Source organism: Blennius ocellaris (genome assembly GCF_963422515.1).
Source record: "Blennius ocellaris genome assembly, chromosome: 18".
NCBI classification, from domain to species: Eukaryota; Metazoa; Chordata; class Actinopteri; order Blenniiformes; family Blenniidae; genus Blennius; species Blennius ocellaris.
The window spans coordinates 14088353-14113625 of NC_137667.1; the positions used below are offsets into that span (position 1 = coordinate 14088353).

The 25273-nt window shown below is 43.7% G+C and overlaps 1 protein-coding gene across 1 annotated transcript; it reads right to left on the bottom strand.

The window, feature by feature from the left end:
• Positions 1–186: 186 nt before the first annotated feature.
• LOC308143309 (hydroperoxide isomerase ALOXE3-like) lies at positions 187–17577 on the bottom strand. The gene is made up of 16 exons (XM_080514048.1): positions 17553–17577; positions 17269–17432; positions 16564–16768; positions 16312–16393; positions 16116–16232; positions 15948–16039; positions 14990–15159; positions 14718–14864; positions 3786–3989; positions 3505–3591; positions 3295–3382; positions 3099–3120; positions 2114–2229; positions 1621–1721; positions 1194–1364; positions 187–1061 (listed from the first exon to the last, which is right to left on the bottom strand). The coding sequence occupies exons 2-16, from the start codon at positions 17413–17415 to the stop codon at positions 882–884; spliced, it is 1929 nt and encodes a 642-aa protein (XP_080370174.1). The 5' UTR covers positions 17416–17432; positions 17553–17577; the 3' UTR covers positions 187–881.
• Positions 17578–25273: the final 7696 nt, after the last annotated feature.

The following is a 25273-nucleotide window of genomic DNA, read 5'->3' on the forward strand; positions in this document are numbered from 1 at the left end:
ATATAAGAAAGAAATTGTACAACTGTATTTAGATTCAGTACTCCATTGTACTTTTTCTGGGGGGGAAAAAATCATTGCAGAGCTGAACAACTGCAAACAGACCTGAATATGAAGCAGAAGACAGGCAATATGAGCAATAACACAAACACTTATTTTTACTGGTTTTGAATAGTTTATTTCCCATGCACTGCAAACAAAACTTCCCAAACACTCCAAACAAAAGTTGACCCAAAGTTTACCAAACAACTGAACACCATATGGATTTCATGTAAATACCTGAGGCAACCAGCGGGAAGAAATACCAATTAATTAAAGAAACCCTTTTCATTAAATAACAGTTCTGCATACTGAAAACAGCACTTCAAATGAAAGAATAAAACTGTGTTTCACGACGTGATTGATATGCTATTTATTTATAATCTATTCTTATAATGGACATGTTATTTGGAATTGTGCTGTGTCTTGCAGAAGTTTTTTGTTCTTTTCATGTGTCTTTTTCATTTACTCATGCAGATCCCACTTTTATTTTCTTTCAACTGTTGCATAAACCACCTTCCAAATGTATTTGTAATAAATGCAACATAAATAAATCTATCTTTCTCAAATTCTATCTTCCAATGAGCCAGGTGGTTTACAAATGGTTTACTTTGGATGTGGTACATTTTCTTTGGTACAAAAAATCAACAAAAAAGACATACAAGGCTTTTTGTTATCTTATCACACCCACCTAGAAAATGTTAGAAAGTATCATCTTCTTTTCCCAGCATGCAACACCTCAGCAACTCTGTGTTTTCATACATGACAAGCTCTCCTTTCACTGTATAAGACAGTGAGGAAGGTCATGTTGTTTTGCAGTAATCACTGAACTCCATCAGGATTTCTTAGATAGTTATGCTGTTCTCTGTCTGAGCTGGGTTCATATATGTGTATGGTGGGAACGGATTAGGTGTTCTTTTATTGATGATGTCACTCAGATTGGACAGATCTTCCTGAAATTGCTCAATGAAGACACTCACAATTTCCTCCTGGAACCGCTCTTTGGGCATTTCACCAACCATAACCTGTAAAATTATATGAAAAAAAAGTTACATTTCTTGCGAATTCCTGAAAAAACACATGGTTGTTTCTTTTCTTTTCGTTTTTGTCCTTGTATTACTTAGAGACTTATATAAATTTTTATGAATAAAACTTACTATGTCGCTATATTTTCCAGACAGCAGTCGAGCCAGATTTTGAAACTCTGTGGCCTCTGATTTGTTTGGGAGAGTTGTCAAGATTGTGCTCTTGCTTGACTGCCCCTTGGTGGTTGGAGGACTTTTTCGCACCAGAAGTGGGGCATTGGCGATGAAGAGGATGAAGTCGGCCTAAAATATAATCAGTAACATTAGTTTAAACAATTAATAATTTATAATTTTTTATCATAACTTGTGATGTTGAACTGGTAATTCAATGCAACCTTTATTATCTTTGATGCTCAGCTAACATCACAGCTATAGGAAGAGACCCTGCTGAATGTTTAATGCATTTTAAATATTAAAACAAAATGGCAGTGTTCTGGTTTTTTTTGGTTGTTTTTTTTGGCAAGATCCGACATCCTGAAATAATCTATTGCAGCCTCACCTGCCCATTGTTAACTGCAGCATGTTGAGCTGTTGATGTAAAGATGATCATGGTGATGAACTTGACCACGTGCTCGACTTGATCAAAGCTCTCTGGAAACCCTGTTAGCATCACATACATTAGATTAGATTAGATTAGATTAGATTAGATTAGATTTTGTCCCACAATGAGGAAATTCTGATCATTACACCAGCAGTGTACAGTAATAAAAAAATACTAACACTAATAATACATACGAAAACAGTAACAGTAGCAATAATATAGAGGTTAGATAACAGTGAAAGTATTTTTAAAATGTTGGTTGCGATTGGACTGGAAGTTATTATTGCACAAAATAAATCACTGTATATTGCAGACAGAACAGTATTTTACATTAAAGAGTGCGGCGTCTCAAATGAGGACACTGGTCACAATTGATGGGGACGAACGATAATAGACAGTGATATTAGGATAAGATTTTGTCAGAAAAAAACAAAACTTTTCTAAGACCGACCTGGTTTGCTCAAGAAGGAATTTGTGAAAATCTCCTTGATCCAATGTTGGAGCTCGCGGTCTCCAGCCACATCTCGGTCTGTGCCATAGTAGTGCATCACTACTTTCCTCACAAAGCTGGTGAAAACAGATTGCAAAGAGTAAATTTTACAAAGGCGATACTACTAACAAGATAGTGATTAGTATTCTTGCCTCACGGTGAGAATATCAAAGATTTGGAGTTGTGTGTTATGGTCCTTTCTATGCAGCGTTTTCATGTTCTCCTGGTTGATTCGTCTTTTCTTCAAGTACCATTTCCAGAACATTTGTTGGGTTAATTGAAAATCGTAAATTGTTGTTAGGTTTGAATGCAAGTGTATTTATGAGACCGCATGTCTTTCTGTGTTTGCCCTGTGATGGATTGGTGAATAGTCCAGGTTGCATGATGCCTTTCACAGACAGTCGGCTAAGATTGAGTTCACCCACCCACCAGGAGTTGGATAAAGTGGTCTACAAATTGGATGGAATTATTTCCACAAATATTTTGAACTAAATGTACATTTTATCTAATTTGCTCACTCGAGGTTGTTGTATTTTGTAAGATTAAAAAGGCATCATCCAACATTGAGACTCTAAACTGACCATTCAAGTAAAAACATAGTTGGCATCACCATTAATGTTTTACACATACTTGCAAAAGCCTAATGAGTGTGTATAAGTGTATATTCACATGGTGAAAAGAAAGAATGAGCGGTATTTCATTAAAAAATTATAATTATGAAAAAAGACAAGGCAAACGGTGTTCTTTCTTATTCTGTTCTCTGCTACAAATATGACCGTTAGTGGTAAGGCATCATTAGAATTCGTGGGGCATTTATAGGGTCGTATTAGCATTACCAGTCATAAATAAATAAATAAATAAAACACACAGTTGACTGGAAATAGAGACTACAATGCAAATGTCAATATCATAAGACTTGAATCAATCTTAAAAAAATCAAACATACATTATATCAGAAGTATCAATATCTTGGTATCAATTTGAGGTGTCAAGGGACACGACACAGCTTGTTGCTTGCAAATTCTATTTGCATCAAATCTATAATGTTTGTTAAAACATGCTGAAATCATGCAGGCTGAGAATGAACAGGCTTCTGCCCATGTCAGTCTGTGGCAGAGTGGACTCATATTTCACCTATTTGCAAGAAGTTTCGGGTTTCATGGCAGATTTTGTCATTTCAGAGAAGCCGTTTGCCATCAAGGCTTGCGTGCCACAAATTCCAGTTGTGCTCTGAAAGACATATTTATAAAAATAGGTTTGTCACAATGTAGACCATATAAAATGGTGATTTACAATATTTAAAATCATTCAAGAATGATTAAAAAAATGATTAATGAATTAAAAAAACATACTTGGTTGAAAATTCCTGTAGGTCCTAAAAGTAGAGTGCGGCCAATAGTGTTCACATGCATAGTGTAACGGAAATGTGGTATCAGCAGCTGTACAGAGAGAAGAGAGGGAAATAAAAAATGTTAATGGGAATATTGATGTATAAATTGGTAATTTAAGAAATAAACCTTTTTTTATTATGATATGGGCATCACAGAGGTTTTTTTTTTCTTCTTCTTCTAAATGTTCTGTCCTAAGAAATTGTCAATTTAACAGTCCTGCTGAGTAAATTATATAATTGTACCTTGTAGATGGGATGGATTGCAGGAAGGTTGCGGAAAGTAGCAACAGCAAAGGATTCTTCCAGGAAGTGAGTAGTCAAGAGGTGATAGATGGCCTCATGTTGCACTAGGTGACCATTTTTGAAGAAAATCTTGGCCAGCAGCCAGTCTTCCTCCCGGTCACTGGGCAGAAAGATGGGGTTCGTCTCAGAAGGCTCTTGATACAACTGGAATACAAAATACATGGATGGATGAATGTGTTGCATGAATGATTGATTAAATTAAGAAACTGAAACGAATGTGCTGTATCTGACATCTTCCACATACAGGTGGCATATAGTACTGTAGAGTTTGGCTGTTTATGTGAGGGTGCCAAACAAACAGCCTGCATTCCGAAATTGATAATCCTGGTATTATAACTGTTGGGATTTATGGTTGGTAATTAGCATGAATAATTACTGTAAGTAATGGATTACTGAAAGTAATAGATTACTGAAAGTAATTTAGGAAAAATTGGAATTACTAATAAGGTAAACGGTTAGTTACTCATCAGCAACTCCTAGAGTAATTGAGTAATTACTCAAAAGTTAATAAATTATCAAAAATAATTTATTAATAAAAATTATTAATTTGCATAAATTGGTTATTTATCAAATAATAATTAAATCGGGGCACCACCAGCTAAGCTGGAAATAGCTAATACCAAATTTCAGTCTCGTTTGTCAAAAAGGGTTATTTAAGTAAAGTTAATATTTCTGTGTAAATATAACAATGTTAAATAACAAGGAAGGTGTGAGATTCGAGCACAGACTGTTACAAACCAGTGAATTGTCAACAATAAATACACAATGATAACCAAGAATCGATCAATTCAGTTAAAATGCGTTTATTAACAAAAAGTATTTATTCAAAAATAATTCATAAATCATTTATTAAAACAACACAATTACGTAATAAACAATCAAACACGAAGATCTAATCTATTAAACAGCAAACACTATGTACAAAGAAAGAGGGTGTGTGTGTGTGTGTGTGTGTGAGAGTGTGTATGAGTGAGTGTGTGGAAGCCTGAGTGGGGTGTAATGACCACGAACGTCCACCAGGTGGCGGCAGGCGTTGGAGGGTCAGTGTGTGTGGGTGTAATGACCTCGAACGGACACTAGATGGCGGCAGGCGTCTAGTTCGAGGTAGTAACCGGAACGACCACTAGGGGCGCGGCGGCGCACGGAGGGAGAATGCAATGACTCGACTTGTCCACCGAGTGGCGGTCTTTCAAGAGATTGCAATCACCAACGCGGCCACCAGAGGCGCTTAGTGTACTCTTTCTGGACAGCGTGACGTCACTGTGCTCGTGCACGGCTCGTGAGCCTGCTCGGAGCGCGCCTGGGGGGCTCGTGGCTGAGAAATCCCAGGGACAGTGAACTACACACGGTCACAGAAGCGGGTGCAGCAGCGCGCGGCTGCTTTTACGCGATCGTGTATGAGGAGGAGAGGAAAAATGAAAAGGAGGGAGGGAGAAGGGCAGTGGACAGAATATGTTCAGCTCTGCACACTGTCTTGGACTACACAGTCTGGGAATGGTCTGTACAGGTTGAGAGAGCGAGCGAGAGAGAGAGAGAGAGGAGGTTCGCGTGGATGTAAATCCAACGCACAGACACAGATTGGTGGAAACAGGGATCGGCGTCCCTGACTTCAACACAATAATAAAACACACAGCAATATTACAGTCACGTTATTCTCATTGCCTGCCCAGACTCTAAGCCTTACTCAGTTTGATGAGGGTGAACGTGCTGCCGGCGGCCGGGGAAAGTGCGTTGATTTCCCGGCTGGAGATTGTTTTTCTCTCTGGCGTCCCAGGGAAAACAAGCTCAAATGGTCTGTGGACAGGAAAAGTCCACAGGACGATCCGAGGAGGATCAAGCGCTTATTTTGAGGAGGGGGAGAAGAAGCGGCTTCAGGTCTGCAGGCGGGAGGACGGTGCGCTGGCAGCTGCACACTCGGACTCCGGTGAAGAAGAAAAAAGGAAAAAGGGAAAAGTAGACGTAGTTCCACGGTGGTTCTCGGCTCGTCCGGCCGGGTGTGGAACTCCGGGCCCGGTCAGCGGGCACACGTGGCACTTCGTCTCCGTGCGAAACGGATGCGTCCGTCTTTACGCAGGTTTCAACATTGGAGAGGCAGAAATCACCCCGGCGGGGGTGTTTTATACCTCTTGTTGTGGTTTCGTGTTACCGGTCGGCTCTGGGTCATGTGGACCAATCCTGACGGAGGGCCCGCCCTGGACCTTCCAGCTGGTGAGGGGGAGCTCTCGTGCGCCCCCTGCCGTTGGCCTCTAGTATTGCACCTTGGAAGGGGGGGTCCAGGGGGTGATCACGTGACCAATGGCAGACTTTTTCAGTTGTAGGCATGTGGTCCTTTGTTCTCAAAACGTGGTCTCCCCTCCCCCTTCCATGAGGTTGAGCGGCCCCCAACATCCCCCCTTTGGTCCGAAGAGTGGGATGCGGATCTCAGGCTTTGGAGCAAACCTGGGCCGAAACGTCGATGAGTCTGTGAATGTCCCAATGTCCTGTGGAACACAAGGTCATTTTCTGTCCAACAGTTCATACAGGAGGTTATTGTCCGAGCAGGGCAAGGCTAGTCTGGGCAGGGTAAGGCTAGTCTGGGCAGACCTACTATTCCTGTTCTAACTATCTAAGCCTTCATACATTTCATTTCTTACAAGTGCATCACCAGTGAAAATGAAAGAGGTAGGAAAGGGCAGGAAAGTTGAAGAACAGGAGGGAAATGGGTTAGTAGGCAGCTCGAGGACAAGTTTACAAAAGCGGAGGTACCGGATACAAGGAGTAGAGTCTGACCTGTAAACTGTGGATGTGGTTGCACCAGTGAGCAAGTGTCCAAAAGCCACCAGCCGTCTGGGGCTTTTGGTGCACCTGCTCCGGTTTGGAGTGAGAGTGAAGTGTGGTGTGTGGAGGTGCACGTGTGTGTTCCCTTCCAAAACCCAACTTTCACTACAGAGGCTTCAAACTGTACACATTATTTCTGTTAATAATGGCTAAGTTTTGAAGAAATCACAACTCTTGGCTCTGTGGTTTCACAGAGGTTAAAATAGCACTGCCGAGACTGTCAGATGTATCTGTGAAGGTTGTATAACCGTGGTGGTGTTAGTCTTGAGAAATTGCTCAATTCGGGTTAGTGGAGCTAAGTAAGGTGGTTCTACCTGTACTGAAGCTGCTAACGGAGGAGCTAATCTCCCTTCGATCTCGTGTGAGATTTCTGACTATACACAGGGGTTATTTCTCCTAAACAATACTTGACTGGTCTAAGGCATGCTAAGTGGTGTTAACAGAGCTGGATATGAGTTCACAGTGACTATATTTCCCTGAATGGTTCAACTCGAGCTTTGTAACTGCTCACGTTGTCTAAGGAGGCAGGGTTAGATTTCTGATGGTGGCAGGGGTTAGTACATGCACCTGCTGGGAGCTGAGCATGCTGGCACTAAACCCTACTGATTAAAATCTGTTCTGCTCCTGGAATGGAGGTTCTCCTCCCTCGCTAGGGGAGGAGTTGACCTTACTCCGAGGGAGTAACTTGATTGAGTGGCTCTGCAGTGCAGGCCGTGACAACACTGACCTCTTCTGGCTGGTCCAGAAGGTGCAGTGTAAGGTCATTTCTCTACCAGTCATTCTTTGGAGGGAGTGGAACCTGTGGAGTGGTGTATGGTGGACCGATTGGTCACCAACACCCGTTGGAGGCTCACGTCTCCATCTGCACCACCACTGTTACCATACCGGAGTATGTGGGTGGTGCTGTGGTTGACTCGGTCAACCTGGGAAAATGACTAGGAGTGGTATGGTGAATGGAGGTTGGCCTCCATTACCAAAATGTCGTACAGGGCAACCATGACACTGCGTGTGGCATGTGTGCCTGTCTGAGTCGACCAAAGATGGGAAGCTCCAGTGGCTGAACGCTTGGTTCAGAAGGAGGGCAGCAGCCGGAATGGCTGTGTTAAGATGGAGGCTCCCAAGTTATGACACGTTAGTCGGGCTCTGAGGTTTTGACTGGCGTGAACTCTCCCTGCTGGGGGTTCAGTCCCATCAGCGCCACCTATGAACCCAATGACTTCAGCTTTGGTGCGGCCTCCCAAACTATGCTGAGAGCAAGTTTGGTTCGAGCTACCAGAAGTTGATAAAGGACGTGTCGTGTCTCGGCTAAATGTTCCTCACAGGTGCAGTGACGCATGAGGAAGTCATCCACATAGATGAGGGTTGCCGTGAGCAGCAATGTTACTCATCATGGTGTGGAGAAGGATGGCAGACACCGATGGTGGGTCTAAGTAGCCGAAGTGGCACCGGTTCCAGGCGGACTGGCGGTTGCCAAAGGAAAAAACTAGCTGATACTGGTTAGCGGGGACCACCTTTGTGGTTCCGCGCCGCTTTACCACGTATACAGCTAGAAAGAGTATGTACTGGTGTACAGAAGATGGCGGTGCCTCGAGGTCAGTGGGGACGCACGCCAGGTGGTGGTCTGTGACCCCCCTTTCGTGCGCGACCCGCGCGAAGATCGTGTGATAATCGCGGAAGACCTCAATGAATGCATCTCCTCGTTTCTGCTGTGTAAAGCGCTAGCTTTAGCAGGGTGTGGCTCGGTCTTTGACTCGAAACCTGAATAAGGTTCTTCTGGTACAGACGCGGTCTGTTTACCTGAAGTGTCTGTATTCTCTGGTTGAGTCATCGGAGCGTGCACAACCAGGTCACCTTCAGTGCTCGGTTTTGTTCCATGGAGAACCTGTTCAAGGTTAACATGGTGAGCGCTGGTGATGGTTTTGGTTGTGGGAATGAGGAGAGCGGTGTCATGCGTGTCGTCACTGGTGAGGGACGACGGCAGGTTGTCAGTGAGATGCACCATCAGTTCAAGATTGTGAAATGAACTGTCAGTTGACATCTCTAACGGTGGAAATGCGGTCACTTTAATCTGACCGCGTGTCAGATTGTGGACCTGCGGGTTGGCTGAACGATTGTTCAGCTCCAGAAGAGATGTGTCACAGATCACCGGCACGGGATCTGGACAGCGAGTCGAGGAGGGACATGAACCAGGGACCTTGGTTAGGGTCTGAAGTGACCCTGCTGAAAGTGAGCGGTGGCTCGGAACTTTGAGCAGGCCGGCGTCAGTGGCCGATCTCTCGGACCAGCGCGCCAAAGGTGCCTCCGGAACCGAGGTTCCATCCATGTGTGCACCCCCCACGGTGTGGTGGGCGTGCAAAGAAGTACTCATGTACAAAGAAGAACTCACGTCCTTCAGTGACAAGAGTAAAGAGTGGTGTGCTTGAACTGGGTCTCGGCTCGTCACCTGCAGCGGATGCTGACTGTCAGGGAGCCTTGAAGTGGATTGGCTGGGGTCAAACTTTGGGAGAGACCCAAGTATTGGTAGGGGACCTCTGGACTGGATGGCATCGACTCTGCTGTTTAAAGCTTGGTGGCCTGGTTCAGGGCCAAGGGGAGTCGGGCTGGTGACTTGGGACCAAAGGCGCCATTGGTTGCAGTCAATCAGCACGGCCAGTCGGTTTAAGAGGTCCTGACCAATAAGAAGTTCCTCTGTGTTCAGGTCAGTGACATAGATGGGATGTGTCACCGACATGTCCTGGAAAGTTATGTCGACCCAGACACGTTTAGTGATGGGAGACACGTCCTGAGTGAAGCTTCTGATGTTTATGCTACACTCTTCCACCTGAAGTGGCTTTCCTAGGGCACGCATGGTTCTAGCAACCTGCGTGAAGGTGGCTGAACACATGAGGGTGATTCCTGACCCAGTATCAAGCAGGGCGAGGGTGTCTACACCCCCTACCATCACTGAAGTATATACGCGGTTGGCAGTGCCATTGCGTACAAGATCACCCAAGAATGTCAAAGGGGGCTCCTCTATTGGTTCTGAGGGCCTGTTTGACCTCCTGGATCTCCTCCTCCTCCTCCTAACAAAGCAAACTTTGTGTATGGAGGGGAGAGGCGACCGGCCTAGTCATGCGGTCAGGGGCCGGGAGTCCGGTTCCTCAGGGGAGCCGGGTCCCTTCTGACCAGGCGGGTTCAGGTCCTGCATCACCTCCTTGAGGCGGGTTTTAATCCACTGTGGGACGTCTGCGTCCCAGTGGTTTTGGGTCTGACCTCGGCCTCGGTTGTAAGACTTACCTCTCCGCTGGGAGTGGTGAGGTCTCGGTCTGCCTGATCTCTTACCTCTAGGCCGTTGTCCACCTCGTGGTCGAGGTTGTGGACATCTAACGGGTCCCCCATCCACAGCAGGTGTGGGGGAGGGGACCTCGTGACCTACAGGTGACAGGTTCGTGTTTCCAGTCGCCTGCGTTCTCAGGACACCTGCGTCACCATCATGGTTTTCACCTGAACTGTGACGCAGCTCCCACACCATCTGCGCGTGTTTGCGGAGGTCTTTCATGGTGGGGTTTGTAGTCCTGCAGAACAGAGCAACATCGAACCGCACACTGTTATGGAGGTTGTTCATGAAGAGCGACTTTAAAGTCTGGTCTTCATCCAACCCCGGTGCACTGCGGCCTTGGAAGTAGGCGGCCCTAAGGCGCCTATAGTACTCTCTGGGAGGCTCCGCCTCCTTCTGAGTAATGGCAAGTGCACCAAAGGTTGAAGAGGCAGGATCATTGTACAGAGAATACTCTTCCCTAAGTGCATGACAGAGGGATGAGTAATGGTCTCTGACGGCAGGTGGGAGGGATTCCATGTAAACATGGACGCTCCTGGACGTCGTCTTCCAGAGAAGCTTCAGCTTCTCACGTGACGAAGGATGAGGCAGGTCGAGGAGGCAGCGTTCAACCTCCCGGAGGTAGTCTTCTATACTAACCTCCCGGTTGTTTGGGTTGAACTGCTCTATGTCCTCTGCAAGGGACTCAAGCTGGCGGGTCCGAAGACCACTTTCCCTTGGGGGACCGGAATGGTCCGAGTCATCTGAGCTGGACCCCCCTGGTTCTCTCCGGTGGAGAGAGTGAGGGTCATGCTGACCAAGAGGGTCTCCAGTGAGTGGAGGACCAAAGCTGATAGCACGGTGAGGTGCTGGAGAATAACTCTTTTCATTCTCCTGGACAGGAGTGAAAGAGCTGTGAGAGCGCATTGTGGTGCGGCTAAGCACCGATGGATGTGTGTCATAGCACACCGGGACCCTGCGGTCCTTAAAGTGAAAAGCTGGGGGGACTGGGTGTCGGTTCAGTGGGATGCAGTCAACTCCCACAACACTGGGCAGGTGTCTTGTGCCACGCCCCCCTGGCTGTGTGTCAAGCCCCCCCCTCGCCATGGCTGCGGGGAAGCTTGATGCAGTCTGTCCCCCTGACGGGACAGGTCCAAGTCTACACTCACCTGTGGTGGTCGGTCCACCTGACTGGACCACCTCAGGATTGTAGAGACCTGGAGGAGGCTGTCCACCTGACTGGACAGCTTCAAGAATGCGCATAACTGGGGTAATTTGTCCACCTAAGTGGACATTTTCCAGACTGCGGAGATGTGCTGCGTCTCTGCTGAGAGCTGCACCAGGTTTTACCCCAATGTGGTTTGGCTCATTGTGCTGAGAGCCATAACCTGACTCATCGCCTGATGAATCATCAGATGATGTGTTTGTTTTGACTTCTTTCACAGAAGTTCGGGTCAGTAACCCAATAGGTTCCGTATAAGGAGCCTGATCGTCCCTGGCCTGGATCTCCTGTCGCAGGCGGGAGTTCTCCAGCTTCAGCTGGGCAGTGTTAATCCTCAGCTGCGAACTGTAAAGTTGCAGCTGGGAGAGCTGCTCTTGAGCTTCGAGAGCTTGCAGCTCGGCCTTGCGCTGGTAGAGCAGTGCAATGTGGCCTAACACATCCGGAATGGTGAGCTCTACCTGACCAACCGGGTTCCTCACATAGCTTAACAGCTGCCTGATCTCTGCTTCACAGGTCTCTAAGCTGTAGCTGTTGAGGTTTCTTCTCTCCTGTGTGGAGAGGCATAGGAGCCCAGCGACCACAGTCTGCAGGGCTGGGTCATGTGGCTCCCGAGGAGTCTCTGCTCCGAGCACGCAGTGTCTCTGACTACTCATGGTAGGAGTCACGCGAAAGCTGTGTTTGAAAAGTGCCAAAATGTTGTTAATGCACAGGTGATGGTTACACCTGTAGCTTACAACTCTGTGGGTTGCTAATTGCTCTAACTGTAACCTCTCTCAAGTTAACAGGGTGGTGTTAGCACCTTGGGTGAGCAATAGCGGGTTAGTGTACATTTATCTCTGACAGAAATAAAAGAATGCATGAAAATGCAAGAAAAAGAAGGCTTTACCACTTCACAAACACAATTGACTTTGCTTAGCAGTGCTGTAACGTGTTCTTCGAAAAACTAAGTTCTGAGAAAAACAAAGTTATCGGTTGTAAAACTAAACAGACAATTCTGGATAAATTATGCAGATATTGTGACAATACTGGTTTTAAAACAGCCTCACACGGGCGGCACCATTATGTTGGGATTTATGGTTGGTAATTAGCATGAATAATTACTGTAAGTAATGGATTACTGAAAGTAATAGATTACTGAAAGTAATTTAGGAAAAATTGGAATTACTAATAAGGTAAACGGTTAGTTACTCATCAGCAACTCCTAGAGTAATTGAGTAATTACTCAAAAGTTAATAAATTATCAAAAATAATTTATTAATAAAAATTATTAATTTGCATAAATTGGTTATTTATCAAATAATAATTAAATCGGGGCACCACCAGCTAAGCTGGAAATAGCTAATACCAAATTTCAGTCTCGTTTGTCAAAAAGGGTTATTTAAGTAAAGTTAATATTTCTGTGTAAATATAACAATGTTAAATAACAAGGAAGGTGTGAGATTCGAGCACAGACTGTTACAAACCAGTGAATTGTCAACAATAAATACACAATGATAACCAAGAATCGATCAATTCAGTTAAAATGCGTTTATTAACAAAAAGTATTTATTCAAAAATAATTCATAAATCATTTATTAAAACAACACAATTACGTAATAAACAATCAAACACGAAGATCTAATCTATTAAACAGCAAACACTATGTACAAAGAAAGAGGGTGTGTGTGTGTGTGTGTGTGTGAGAGTGTGTATGAGTGAGTGTGTGGAAGCCTGAGTGGGGTGTAATGACCACGAACGTCCACCAGGTGGCGGCAGGCGTTGGAGGGTCAGTGTGTGTGGGTGTAATGACCTCGAACGGACACTAGATGGCGGCAGGCGTCTAGTTCGAGGTAGTAACCGGAACGACCACTAGGGGCGCGGCGGCGCACGGAGGGAGAATGCAATGACTCGACTTGTCCACCGAGTGGCGGTCTTTCAAGAGATTGCAATCACCAACGCGGCCACCAGAGGCGCTTAGTGTACTCTTTCTGGACAGCGTGACGTCACTGTGCTCGTGCACGGCTCGTGAGCCTGCTCGGAGCGCGCCTGGGGGGCTCGTGGCTGAGAAATCCCAGGGACAGTGAACTACACACGGTCACAGAAGCGGGTGCAGCAGCGCGCGGCTGCTTTTACGCGATCGTGTATGAGGAGGAGAGGAAAAATGAAAAGGAGGGAGGGAGAAGGGCAGTGGACAGAATATGTTCAGCTCTGCACACTGTCTTGGACTACACAGTCTGGGAATGGTCTGTACAGGTTGAGAGAGCGAGCGAGAGAGAGAGAGAGAGGAGGTTCGCGTGGATGTAAATCCAACGCACAGACACAGATTGGTGGAAACAGGGATCGGCGTCCCTGACTTCAACACAATAATAAAACACACAGCAATATTACAGTCACGTTATTCTCATTGCCTGCCCAGACTCTAAGCCTTACTCAGTTTGATGAGGGTGAACGTGCTGCCGGCGGCCGGGGAAAGTGCGTTGATTTCCCGGCTGGAGATTGTTTTTCTCTCTGGCGTCCCAGGGAAAACAAGCTCAAATGGTCTGTGGACAGGAAAAGTCCACAGGACGATCCGAGGAGGATCAAGCGCTTATTTTGAGGAGGGGGAGAAGAAGCGGCTTCAGGTCTGCAGGCGGGAGGACGGTGCGCTGGCAGCTGCACACTCGGACTCCGGTGAAGAAGAAAAAAGGAAAAAGGGAAAAGTAGACGTAGTTCCACGGTGGTTCTCGGCTCGTCCGGCCGGGTGTGGAACTCCGGGCCCGGTCAGCGGGCACACGTGGCACTTCGTCTCCGTGCGAAACGGATGCGTCCGTCTTTACGCAGGTTTCAACATTGGAGAGGCAGAAATCACCCCGGCGGGGGTGTTTTATACCTCTTGTTGTGGTTTCGTGTTACCGGTCGGCTCTGGGTCATGTGGACCAATCCTGACGGAGGGCCCGCCCTGGACCTTCCAGCTGGTGAGGGGGAGCTCTCGTGCGCCCCCTGCCGTTGGCCTCTAGTATTGCACCTTGGAAGGGGGGGTCCAGGGGGTGATCACGTGACCAATGGCAGACTTTTTCAGTTGTAGGCATGTGGTCCTTTGTTCTCAAAACGTGGTCTCCCCTCCCCCTTCCATGAGGTTGAGCGGCCCCCAACATAACAAAGCTCATTAAGTAAATTCATAATCCTGTTCGCTAAATTTTAAAATAATTTGTGCTAAAGAGTTATGAGACAATGATTTAACTGGTCTGGTACATTTAAGAATTTGTATGTGGCTCCTATATTAGGCTTAATGTGCTCTGAGGTCAGATTTTTTTTCAAATCAGATCTCAGTGTATTCCCACTTATTTATTTAGTTGTATGCCTTTCAGTGTCTTGGATGTTGCCATTATGCTTCAATTACACAGGCAATGAAGACTTCAGGTGATTCTTCCTCAGTAACAATATTAACAATAAAAATATTAATTTTTATTCTGCTGACAAGAGGGATTTGTGAGTGAAACTGAGAAGAAGAAGTGCAGCAGGACATTTCATCATATGCATTGACACAAAATCATTGATTGTCATTTGCTCTGTCAAATACCTGTATTGCAATTGGTATCAGTTTGTCTGTGGGTTTCAAGTAGAACAAGCACAGAGCAGCAGTCATCTTCAGCTCTACATCTTCATTGTACTTCCTTGAATTTATTCCATGCATCATCTTCTGGTCACAGAGGAATATGTTGCCGTTCTGTTTAGGGAATACATGTTGAGAGAAGGATTGTAGGGAACCTCAAAGAGGAGCACAGTGTTTTCTAATTCACATAATAATTTCAAAAATAACTAATCATTTGAAAAGCTTTTCAACTTTCATACCTTCATTTCGTCCTTAAGAGACTTTCCCTCCAGGGACGACTTCACCATATCGTCTGTGACGGGAAACTTATCGGGAAGTTCATTGCACTTCTTGATCACATTGGGGTTTATTCCATTCAGAATCTGGTAACCAAAGAATTCATCGTTCTTCCAGTTTTCTGCCACGTAGGCTGGGAGAGAAGACATGGAAAATATAATATATATAAAATATGTCATCGGTGAGATGAAATATACAAATGTACATTTCTAAACAGAATCTTCTTATGAGTATCTGTTGCGATAAAAAGATGCAAAAAAAATATTATTGCTACTCATGAAGTGATACAATGCTAAATTAGTACTTTCTTTTATTTTCTTTTATGTAATTGTCTGTGATATTTTGCTTTACCACATTTAGAATTGCAGTTATTTTGTTGCCAGATTTGCTTTGTTCAATTCAATATTACTTATTCAGCACCAAATACATTGCACTTTCATCACATAAGGAAAAAAGAAACTCTGCTAGATAATAAAACATAAGCAACAGTGGAGGGAAGAAAATACTCAAAATAGACTTGGGGGGCAGTGCCCCGTCTGGATTGACTGAATCTGTCTGTCGGTCGGTCTTGTGTAACAATTTATCAACTCATGGTTGTGGTGTTCTGGAACTAGTCCCCGATCACAGGAAAAGGCAGGGATCACCCAGGACAAGTCACCAGGTCATCACAGAGCAAACCAACCGTCACAGACACTCACATTAACACTTAGTGGCAAATTAACCTCAAACATGTTTCTTGACTACAGTATAGGAAAAAAACTGAGTTCCAGGAAAAAAGAAACCCTCCACGCCCATTATTGCTGTGAGGAGACCGTGCTAACCACGACACCACAGTGTGTGGATGATTGGGGTCAGGGGGCAGCAAATAGGTGGAAAATGAACAAGGAACAACAAACAGCAAAAATACCAGCATTGTTATACCTGACATGACTGTCGGGAAAAGTGGTTTCATGTCATCAAAGTCTTTCCATTCTTTACCCGGTGTAACGTAATCAACCAGTGAAGTAACAGCACTGTGAAAGAAACAAAAAGATGATATTTTTTTTTCTGTACTTACAATTAATGCATGGATTTGATTAACGAACTCACCTTTTCACCGTGTCCAGATCAAGTAATCTGAGATCAGAAAATTTCAGTTCATCTGGGATCTGAGACGGGTCATTAAAATTGCTCATATGGCATATTCCTTTGACGACCTCTTCCCATCTAAAATTGAAATAAAAGTAACAATCACAAAGATGTGTCCAAAAAAGCTTCCTTAGTATGATACAGCACACAAACTTACTGGAATGTCTCCTTTCTTTTTTTGAGCTCCTCAATCCGGTGTTGAACCAACAGCGGAGGGGTTTGTTCAGTACTCCTTTTGGCTGAGATTGAAATGATAAGATAATTTAAAATAACTAATCATTAGTAAAAACAACAACAACAACTAATAATAATAATAATAATCATCATTATTATTATTATTATTATTATTATTATTTTTATTATTATTATTACTATTCCAAATAGAAAGCATTATCTATGAGCCACAGACCATTCCCTCCTTCCAGTTCCACCACTTCTCCATGAGAAATCCATCGGTAGCAGGGGAAGAGAATTTTTCCGCCCTGTGGAGTCGTCACCCATATCTTGGAGCAGAACCACTGTTTATCTGGCAGGAAACGGTGTTTGTCTTTCTCCAGTCTGAGCAGCAGGATGTCCCCCAGAAAACAGTTGGTATCGATGGTATAGGTCCTCGTCTGGGAACCAGTAATAATCAGAATAATGAACATTTATTTTTCTTTCAAATCTGCCCATCACAGGTAGCACATGCTAAAATGCAAATTTGAGTAACAAAATATTAATTGTTTCAATAGCATATCTGTCTTAGCTTTTGCCTCCTATGCCCACAATTAGAGTGCGTGACAATATCTTTGATTCACGTTTCTTTTTTGACTGAAATCCTGCTTTCTGTGAACCTTTGTTTTCAGGCATATACTTTTTTTCTCTGTACTTCATTAATTTCTCAGAAATGTGGTTTAAAGAGATATATTTTATGTTCTCGTTGCCAGACAGGGGAATCGGAGGACTTAAATAAACAGATCACCATAATCTGTGTTTTGCTCATTTTTTTAATACAGTATCACATGACTTCTATGTCAAATTACAAAGGGACAAATGGGACCTTGCGTGAATATTATCTATCACTCTTTTTGGAATATCTCTGTATTAAAAATGTATGCTAAATCCAACTTGTCACCCCAAATATGAAGTTTGGTCCAAAGGTTGACAGCTTAGTTTTCTCGCTTTCCCCATCAGTTCCAATGAGGGTGGCATAGACGTTATCGTAGGTCCCTGCATCAAGCATGGGCCCTGTTGTCACATCTAAGATGTATTGAAAAGCCATGGTTGCTGTCTCAGACACTGTATTGGAAAGATACAAAAAAATAAGAACCCCAAAGTTAAATTACTGGCGTTGCAAAAGAAGAGATAAGTCGTTAAGATAGTTTACACTTCAATCAGACGCATTGAGGCTGCACCTACCTCTGTTTCGCTGTAGTGGCACAGATCTTCCTTGTCTGACTAAATTGTTTTCCACCTTCCCTGCTTTTATAGCCCATTCCTTGTTTAATTCCATTGAACCCTTTCAGAAGCCACTTTTCCACTTCTGCAGAAGTGGAAAAGAGCTTTGTTTACATTCCAGCAACACTCACATGATTAAACGGCTGTAAACATATCAGATAATTCATTTGATGAAGACTGTGTAAATTTGCCTGTTTAGTGTACTGTGTAAACCAGGGGTTTCAAATTCCAGTCCTCGAGGGCCGCATCCCTGCACGATTTGCATGTCTCCCTGCGTCCACACAGCTCATTGCAATGAGCAGCTCGTTATCTGGCTTTGTGCTGAATGTGGTGATGAACCATCAGGACATTCAGGGGAAGGAGACGTGGAAAACATTCAGGGCTGCGGCCCTCGAGGACCGGAGTTTGAGAGCCTTGAAAACCCTTCAGGCAAGTGAGGGGTGAAAGTAATTATCTTTCAACAAGCAGCATTACAAACAGAAAGGCATCTTTAAATTATTTGTGCAACAAAAGATAGCAAAACCAAACATAACCAGAAATATCTATATTAAACCGTTAGTGTAACACAGTGCAATTAACCCCACGGTACCGTTAAATTTCTCATATAAAAATGTTAAATGGCGGGGACTTCCGGTGTAGCGACTAATGGAGTAGGATGCGCCTCTCTGAGCTCCTGCAGCAACTTTCGCAAATTCTATCGTAGGCACACTTTTGTATCTTTTTCCCGTCTTTTTTCGGTGTGTGTTTCTCCCACCACCATAATCTCAACTCAACGGCGACTTCTTTTTGATCAAAATGCCTCCTAAAGCCAAACCAGCTACACAACCACAGCGGCCGACCCCGCCCGCTGCATCCCCGCCTCGCAGTGGCTCCCTCTCCTGCTCGGACGCAGCCGCGTGTGGCGGCGGCACCCCTCTTCGCCCCGACTTTAAGGCCGAGTTGCTCTCGTCACTCCGCGTCGAGATGATGGCTATTTTCAAAACCGAGCTCCAAGCGGCCTTGACCGAGAATTTGTCAAACATCAAGACTGAACTACGGGCAGTGAAGTCGGAGTTATCTGACAGTATTACAAACATCCAGTCGGAGGTGTGCGCTCTGAAGGGCACCGTTGGAGAAATGGAAACATCGCTTTCCTCCTGCACTGACGACGTCACTACCTTACAAGCTAAAGTGGAGCATCTGTCAACAGAGCTGACAAGATTGGACAATAAATGCGAGGATTTGGAGGCGAGATCCCGGCGCAATAACATACGGTTGGTGGGAATTCCTGAGGATTTTTCCACCTCTTCTACTGCCACAGCTATCTCCTCTCTGCTCAAGGAGGCACTGAAGCTCGAGAAGGAGCCTCTCTCATCGCACTCTCCAGCCGAAGCCGAAACCTGGTGAGCGCCCTCGCCCCATAGTCGCTCGTCTACACTATCATATGGACTGTGTAGACATACTGCGCTGAGCCAGGGCTCAGCAACGGATCAAGATTGGAGACATGAGCTTCTCTATCTTCCCCGACCACACTCCTTTAATGATGTCCGGCGCCAGCTCCGTGAGATACCAGGGATACGTTATGGGCTGCTCTACCCGGCGCGCCTCCGGGTCACGCACAACGGTGCAGAGAAGGAGTTTAAATCACCTCAAGAAGCCAGTGCATTCATCAGGTCGCTGGACACGTAAGGGAAATAAGATAACACTGATGTAGTGACTCTTCACAATTAATACTGACAGTAACAATTTTTTCAATTCATATGGACGTGTTTCACGTCTTCAACGGGCTGTGTCCCGTTCTCTTTTTTTTTTTTCTTTTCCTTTTTATCTTCTTTCTTTTCACTCGTCAGTGGTTCTCAGTTTAACTTGGACTTGATTAGTGCCTTGTTTACCAAATGTTGCTAGGTTTGCAGGAGCTCAAACCGAAGCCTGACTGTTACTATTGGTCTTAAAGCCTTAAGCATTTGTTTTAGGGATCTAACTCCTTGTGGAGTTAGCACTGGGTTCCCCATTGTTTGGGGATGGGGTCATGGTAAGTGCTATGGGGTGGGGTGGGGGGGGGGGGGGGGGGGGGGGGGGGGGGCTGTGTTCTATAAGTGTCTTTGTGTCTCTTTTTTTTTTTTTTTTTTTTTTCTCTCTTTCTTCCTTTTTCTTCTTTTTGGGGGCCCACATTCAGTTTATTTTTATGTCTAAGAACTTAAAAAATGGCCTCAAATCCTAGTACTTCTGCTATCCCATATATTGGGTCTTCTGTGAGATTTTTGAGCTGGAATATTAAAGGCATGGGGAGTCCAATTAAGAGATCTAGGATATTTGCACACTTGAAGCGTCTTAAAGTTGATCTAGTGTTTCTACAAGAAACCCATATGCACACCAAAGACCAGGTCAGACTTAAATGTCCTTGGGTTTCTGAGGTATTTCACTCAAATTTCAATTCTAAAGCCAGGGGGGTTGCTATTTTAATTGGTAAGTCAATTGAGTTTTCAGCTTCTAAGGTTATATCAGACAAAAACGGCAGATACTTAATTGTTTCAGGTACATTATTCCATGTTCCCATTTTATTAGTTAACACATATGCCCCCAATTTCGACGATCCGCAATTTATGAATAAACTTTTTGAATGTCTTCCCTCATTGAATAACAATCTCCTTATAATTGGTGGGGACATGAATTGTGTAATCGATCCCAATTTAGATCGCTCTAACCCGCGAACTCTGACTCCATCATTAATGTCGAGGTCTCTTTCTGATTTCATGTCCAAAAATGGTTGCATTGATCCTTGGAGATTTTACAACCCTAACACCAAGGAATATTCCTTCTTTTCACAGATGCATTAGTCTTTCTCTCGGATTGATTATTACTTTATTGATTCTAAACTAATTACCAATGTACTTACTGTTAATTACCACCCTATTGTTATTTCTGACCATGCCCCTCTTTCTTTAGACATTCAGTTTTCATCACAACCCCGGTACCCTACACCTTGGAGGTTCAATACACTACTTCTTTCAGATGATAAGTTTAATAAATTTATTGCAGCTAAAATTGATGACTTTATCGCTATAAATAAAAATGACACAGACCCAGTCTCATGCTCATTGCTCTGGGAAACGTTAAAAGCATACCTACGGGGACAAATAATCTCGTACTCTGCCCATTTGAACAAGTCCCGTAAAGCCAAATTGCAAGAACTCTCTATTAATATCACTAAATTAGACCAACAACTTGCTACCTGCCCCTCTCCCAGTTTACTTAAACAACGTGTTGAGCTACAGACTGAATTTGATCTTATCACCACTAATGATGCAGAGCGACTTCTCTTACGATCACGCGCCACATATTATGAACATGGTGGTAAGGCAAGCCGGCTTCTAGCTCATCAGCTACGTCGCCAGGAAGCCTCACGTATGATTCCCCAGGTAAAAGATTCTTCAGGCATATTGCATAGAGATCCCACCACCATTAATTCTGTTTTTCACTCATTCTATTCCTCTTTATATAAGTCTGAATCTCCACCCGACACTACTGAAATGAACTCATTCCTAGATAACCTCAATTTCCCTTTGATAAACCCAGATTCTGCTAAAGAACTTGACTCGCCGTTAACGGTAGAAGAAATTATTCTTGCTATGAGAAACATGCAAAATAACAAAGCTCCTGGCCTGGACGGATTCCCAGTTGAGTTTTTAAAAAAATTTCAGGATAAACTGTCCCCATTACTACATGCTGTATATAAGGAATCGCTACAACAGGGTACTCTCCCTCCTACTTTAAGACAAGCCTCCATTAGTCTCCTCTTAAAAAAAGATAAAGATCCGGTTCTCTGCAGCTCCTACAGACCTCTCTCTTTAATAAATGTGGATGCTAAGATCCTTGCGAAAGCTTTGGCCTATCGCCTGGAAAATATTGTACCAACTATTGTTTCACCTGAGCAGACTGGATTTGTTAAGGGGCGGCAGCTGTTCTTTAATGTCCGTACTCTCCTAAATATTGTCTACTCTAAAACTAACACAGCAACACCTGAAGTAGTGATCTCGGTCGACGCTGAAAAAGCATTCGACAGGGTTGAATGGGACTATTTATTCACTGTACTAAAGAAGTTTGGGCTGGGAAATGTGTTCATTTCGTGGATACGTCTCCTCTATACATCTCCACAAGCTAGTATCTCCACCAATAACATTCAATCCAGTTTTTTCACTCTCGCCCGTGGCACCAGGCAGGGGTGTCCTCTATCTCCCCTACTGTTTGCACTAACTATAGAGCCCTTGTCAATCTTTTTGAGGTCCTCTTCTACTTTTACTGGAATTTCACGATTGGGCACAGAATTTAAATTGTCTCTTTATGCTGATGATTTATTGCTGTATGTCTCCGATCCTGTTCTTTCCATCCCAACAATTTTATCTACCTTTCAGAGATTTGGATCATTTTCAGGCTACAAAGTAAATATCTCTAAAACTGAATGCTACCCTGTCAATGCTTCAGCATCACAGCTCAAACAGTCTGATATTCCTTTTAAATTTAGCCTGTCTGGCTTTAAGTATCTAGGGATCAATGTAACCAGAACGCTAAACTCTCTTTTTTCTGCTAGTTTCCTGCCTTTAATGTCTAAAATGAAATCTGACCTCCAAAGATGGGGAAGCTTACCTCTCTCATTAATCGGAAGAATTAATGCAGTCAAAATGAACATTTTGCCCAAATTTCTATTTTTGTTCCACTGTCTCCCACTTTTTCTCCCAAAGCAGTTCTTTAAAACAATTGATCAAACTATCTCTCACTTCCTATGGTGTGGAAAGGCACCCAGGATCCCCAAATCCACACTTCAGAGATGTAAATTCAATGGTGGATTGTCACTTCCAAATTTTCAATTGTATTATTGGGCAGCACATATCCACAAGATTTAATTTTGGTTCAAATCAGTGGATCTGCCATGGTGTGATCTGGAGGCGCAGTCATGTGTTTCATCCTCCCTAACTGCTTTACTTACCTCTTCTATTCCATCCAACCCCTCTGGCTTTACAAATAACCAAGTGGTTCGCTCCACGCTTAAAATTTGGTATCAATTCAGAAGGCACTTCAAGTTTAAGTCAGCATCTACCTTAGCTCCTTTATTGAGAAATCATTTATTTAAACCTGCATTTACAGACTCAACCTTTTTTGCATGGCATAATAAGGGCCTGAAATGCTTTAAAGACCTTTACAAGGATGGTATTTTTTGCAGTTTTTCAGATCTCTCAGGGGAATTTCATCTCCCACCCTCTCATCTCTTTCGTTACTTTCAAGTTAGACACAGTGCTAATGCTTTGTTTCCAGTTTTTCCCTCTTTACCACCAAGTCTACAGTGGGAGGACCTTCTATCCCACGATCCACTTCAGAAGTCACTCATCTCTAAAGTTTATAATGAAATTCTGTCTTTTGATTGTTCACCAGTTACCAAAGTCAAGACTGATTGGGAACAAGAACTGGGTCTACATCTGGGAGATGACTGGTGGGACTCTGCTCTTAAGAAAATTTACACTAGCTCAGTCTGCGCTCGTCTCACACTTATACAGTTTAAAGTATTGTTTAGAGTCCATTATTCCAAAACTCGACTGTCACAAATCTATCCCAGTATCACCGACAATTGCGACAAATGCCATGCTTCATCTTGCAACTTAACTCATATGTTTTACTCTTGTTCGTCACTTTCTCGTTTCTGGCAGAATTATTTTGATACCATGTCAAAAATATTTTTAAAGACTATAAAAGTCTCTCCCCATGTCGCCATATTCGGGCTCCCAGAAGACCACAACCGGCTTACCGTTAACCAATTAGATATTTTAGCCTTTACCTCCTTACTGGCAAGGCGCCAGCTTCTTCTTCATTGGAAGTCAACTAAAGCTCCATCTAACACTCAGTGGCTCAATGACACCATGTCTTTTCTAAAGCTGGAGAAGATTAGATATTCAGTGCAAGGTAACTCTGATAAATTTTATAACAAGTGGCTTCCCTTTTTAACATTCTTTCGCTCTCTTCAGGCTATATCTCCTGATTGATGGACCCCAACCTCCTTTCTTTCTTTTTCTTCTTATCTTATCATTATTATTATTTATTTGTTTATTTTATTTTATATATTTTATTATTATACTATTATTATTTTTTGTTGTTTGTTTTGTACACTGTTTGTTTGTTGCCCGAACATGTTCTTGTTGGGCTATAAATACCAAACAAGAAAACACCCTAGGAGGCAGACTGTATGTCTTGCTCTTCATCATGATGCACAGTATTTCTACTGTATCGATATGTTTACATTTTCAATTGTGATAGTTATGTTGCGATACTCAATGTAATTACAACATTGGTTTCTGTTCTAATTTGTGCCTTACCTCCTAATAAAAATATTAACCAAAAAAAAAAAAAAAAAAAAGTTAAATGGCAGTGTGTATCAATAGAAACATTATTAAGACTGGTATGAAGTCACTGCCTATTAATAATGAGCCCATTGTTTTAGATGAATGTGGTGAAGACAATCAGCACACATATGTGCAGCCAAAAGAAAACTATTCTTTAATTCACATTCTGAGCACATTTCGGGTCAAGTCACCTTTATTTGTTATAAGCACTTGTTCAGAACAACTACACCTGAAACCAAAGTCCTGTACAAAAATAGAAGTAGGAACCTAAAAACTTGAAGTGCAAGCAATAGAATAATAAAACACAGTAAAAACAATAAAAAGGCAACAGTAAAAATAGAGGCAAAGTTAATAACCAAGGAAAGAAAATGGGTCTGAAAATTAATTTTCAACGTGGACAGTCAAGGGGTTTGTCTGGCGAGCAGTGGTAGCTCATTCCTCAGCTGAAAATGCTCAGAAAATGCTCTGTCCCCTCGAAACTTCTGATTGGACCTTGATACTTCCAGAAGCAGCTGATCAGCTGGCCTGAGGAGTGAAGCAGCTCAGGAGAGTTAAGGACGCGCGAGACCATTCCGGGATTTAAAATACACGAGTGGCCAGTGGAAGGAAGCCAGAACAAGGGCTTTGTGTTTTATGAGATGCCTTCTAAGAATAGAACCCAGTGGCAATAAGTAAAGAGAACAAAGCAGGGGGCCTAAAAATGCACCCTGTGGAACACCATATGTGAGAGGAGTGGAGGAGGATTCAAAGCTAGCAAGTCTAACACACGTGGTCCTGTCTGCCAGATAGAACCTAAACCATGCAAGAGGCTGACTGCCAATGCCCAACAGGTGCTGCAGCCAGGATATCAAGCTGCCATGATCTACTATGTCAAATGGGGCAATTGGGTCCAGCCGAACATGAACCACGTAATCACCACAATTGTGAGCCAGGAGGGTGTAATTAAAAACCTTGAGCAAGGCTTACTTGGAGCTGTGCAGGGGTTTAAAATGGCAGGAAAACTTCCTAAATGTGATGTTCCTCTTTGGAATTCTCAAGCTGCAAGTAGAAAATGTTCTCCAACATTTTTGAAATGAAATGCAGTTTGGAGATGTGCCTAAAATCAGCCAGGACGGCCCGATCAAAGCCACATTTCTTAAGGAGTTGCACTACCGCTTGTTTAACATGCACAGGAATGACAGCAGAGGAGAGGCTGCAGTTTCAAATAGTGAGGACGAGCTGCCCTATACTGGGGAAGATTTCTTTAAAAAGATGAGGAGGGATAGCAGCCTGGTGGGGGATTGATGTGTGCAACCACATTCTCTAAAATTGGCA

Coding starts and splice junctions, on each gene's coding strand:
- LOC308143309 (XM_080514048.1), bottom strand. CDS start 17,415: ATGGCTTTTCAATACATCTTAGATGTGACAACAGGGCCCATGCTTGAT. Junction 15,160..15,947: donor TTTCCCGACAGTCATGTCAG/GTATAACAATGC, acceptor CTTCTCTCCCAG/CCTACGTGGCAGAAAACTGG. Junction 3,592..3,785: donor CAATCCATCCCATCTACAAG/GTACAATTATAT, acceptor CTCTCTGTACAG/CTGCTGATACCACATTTCCG.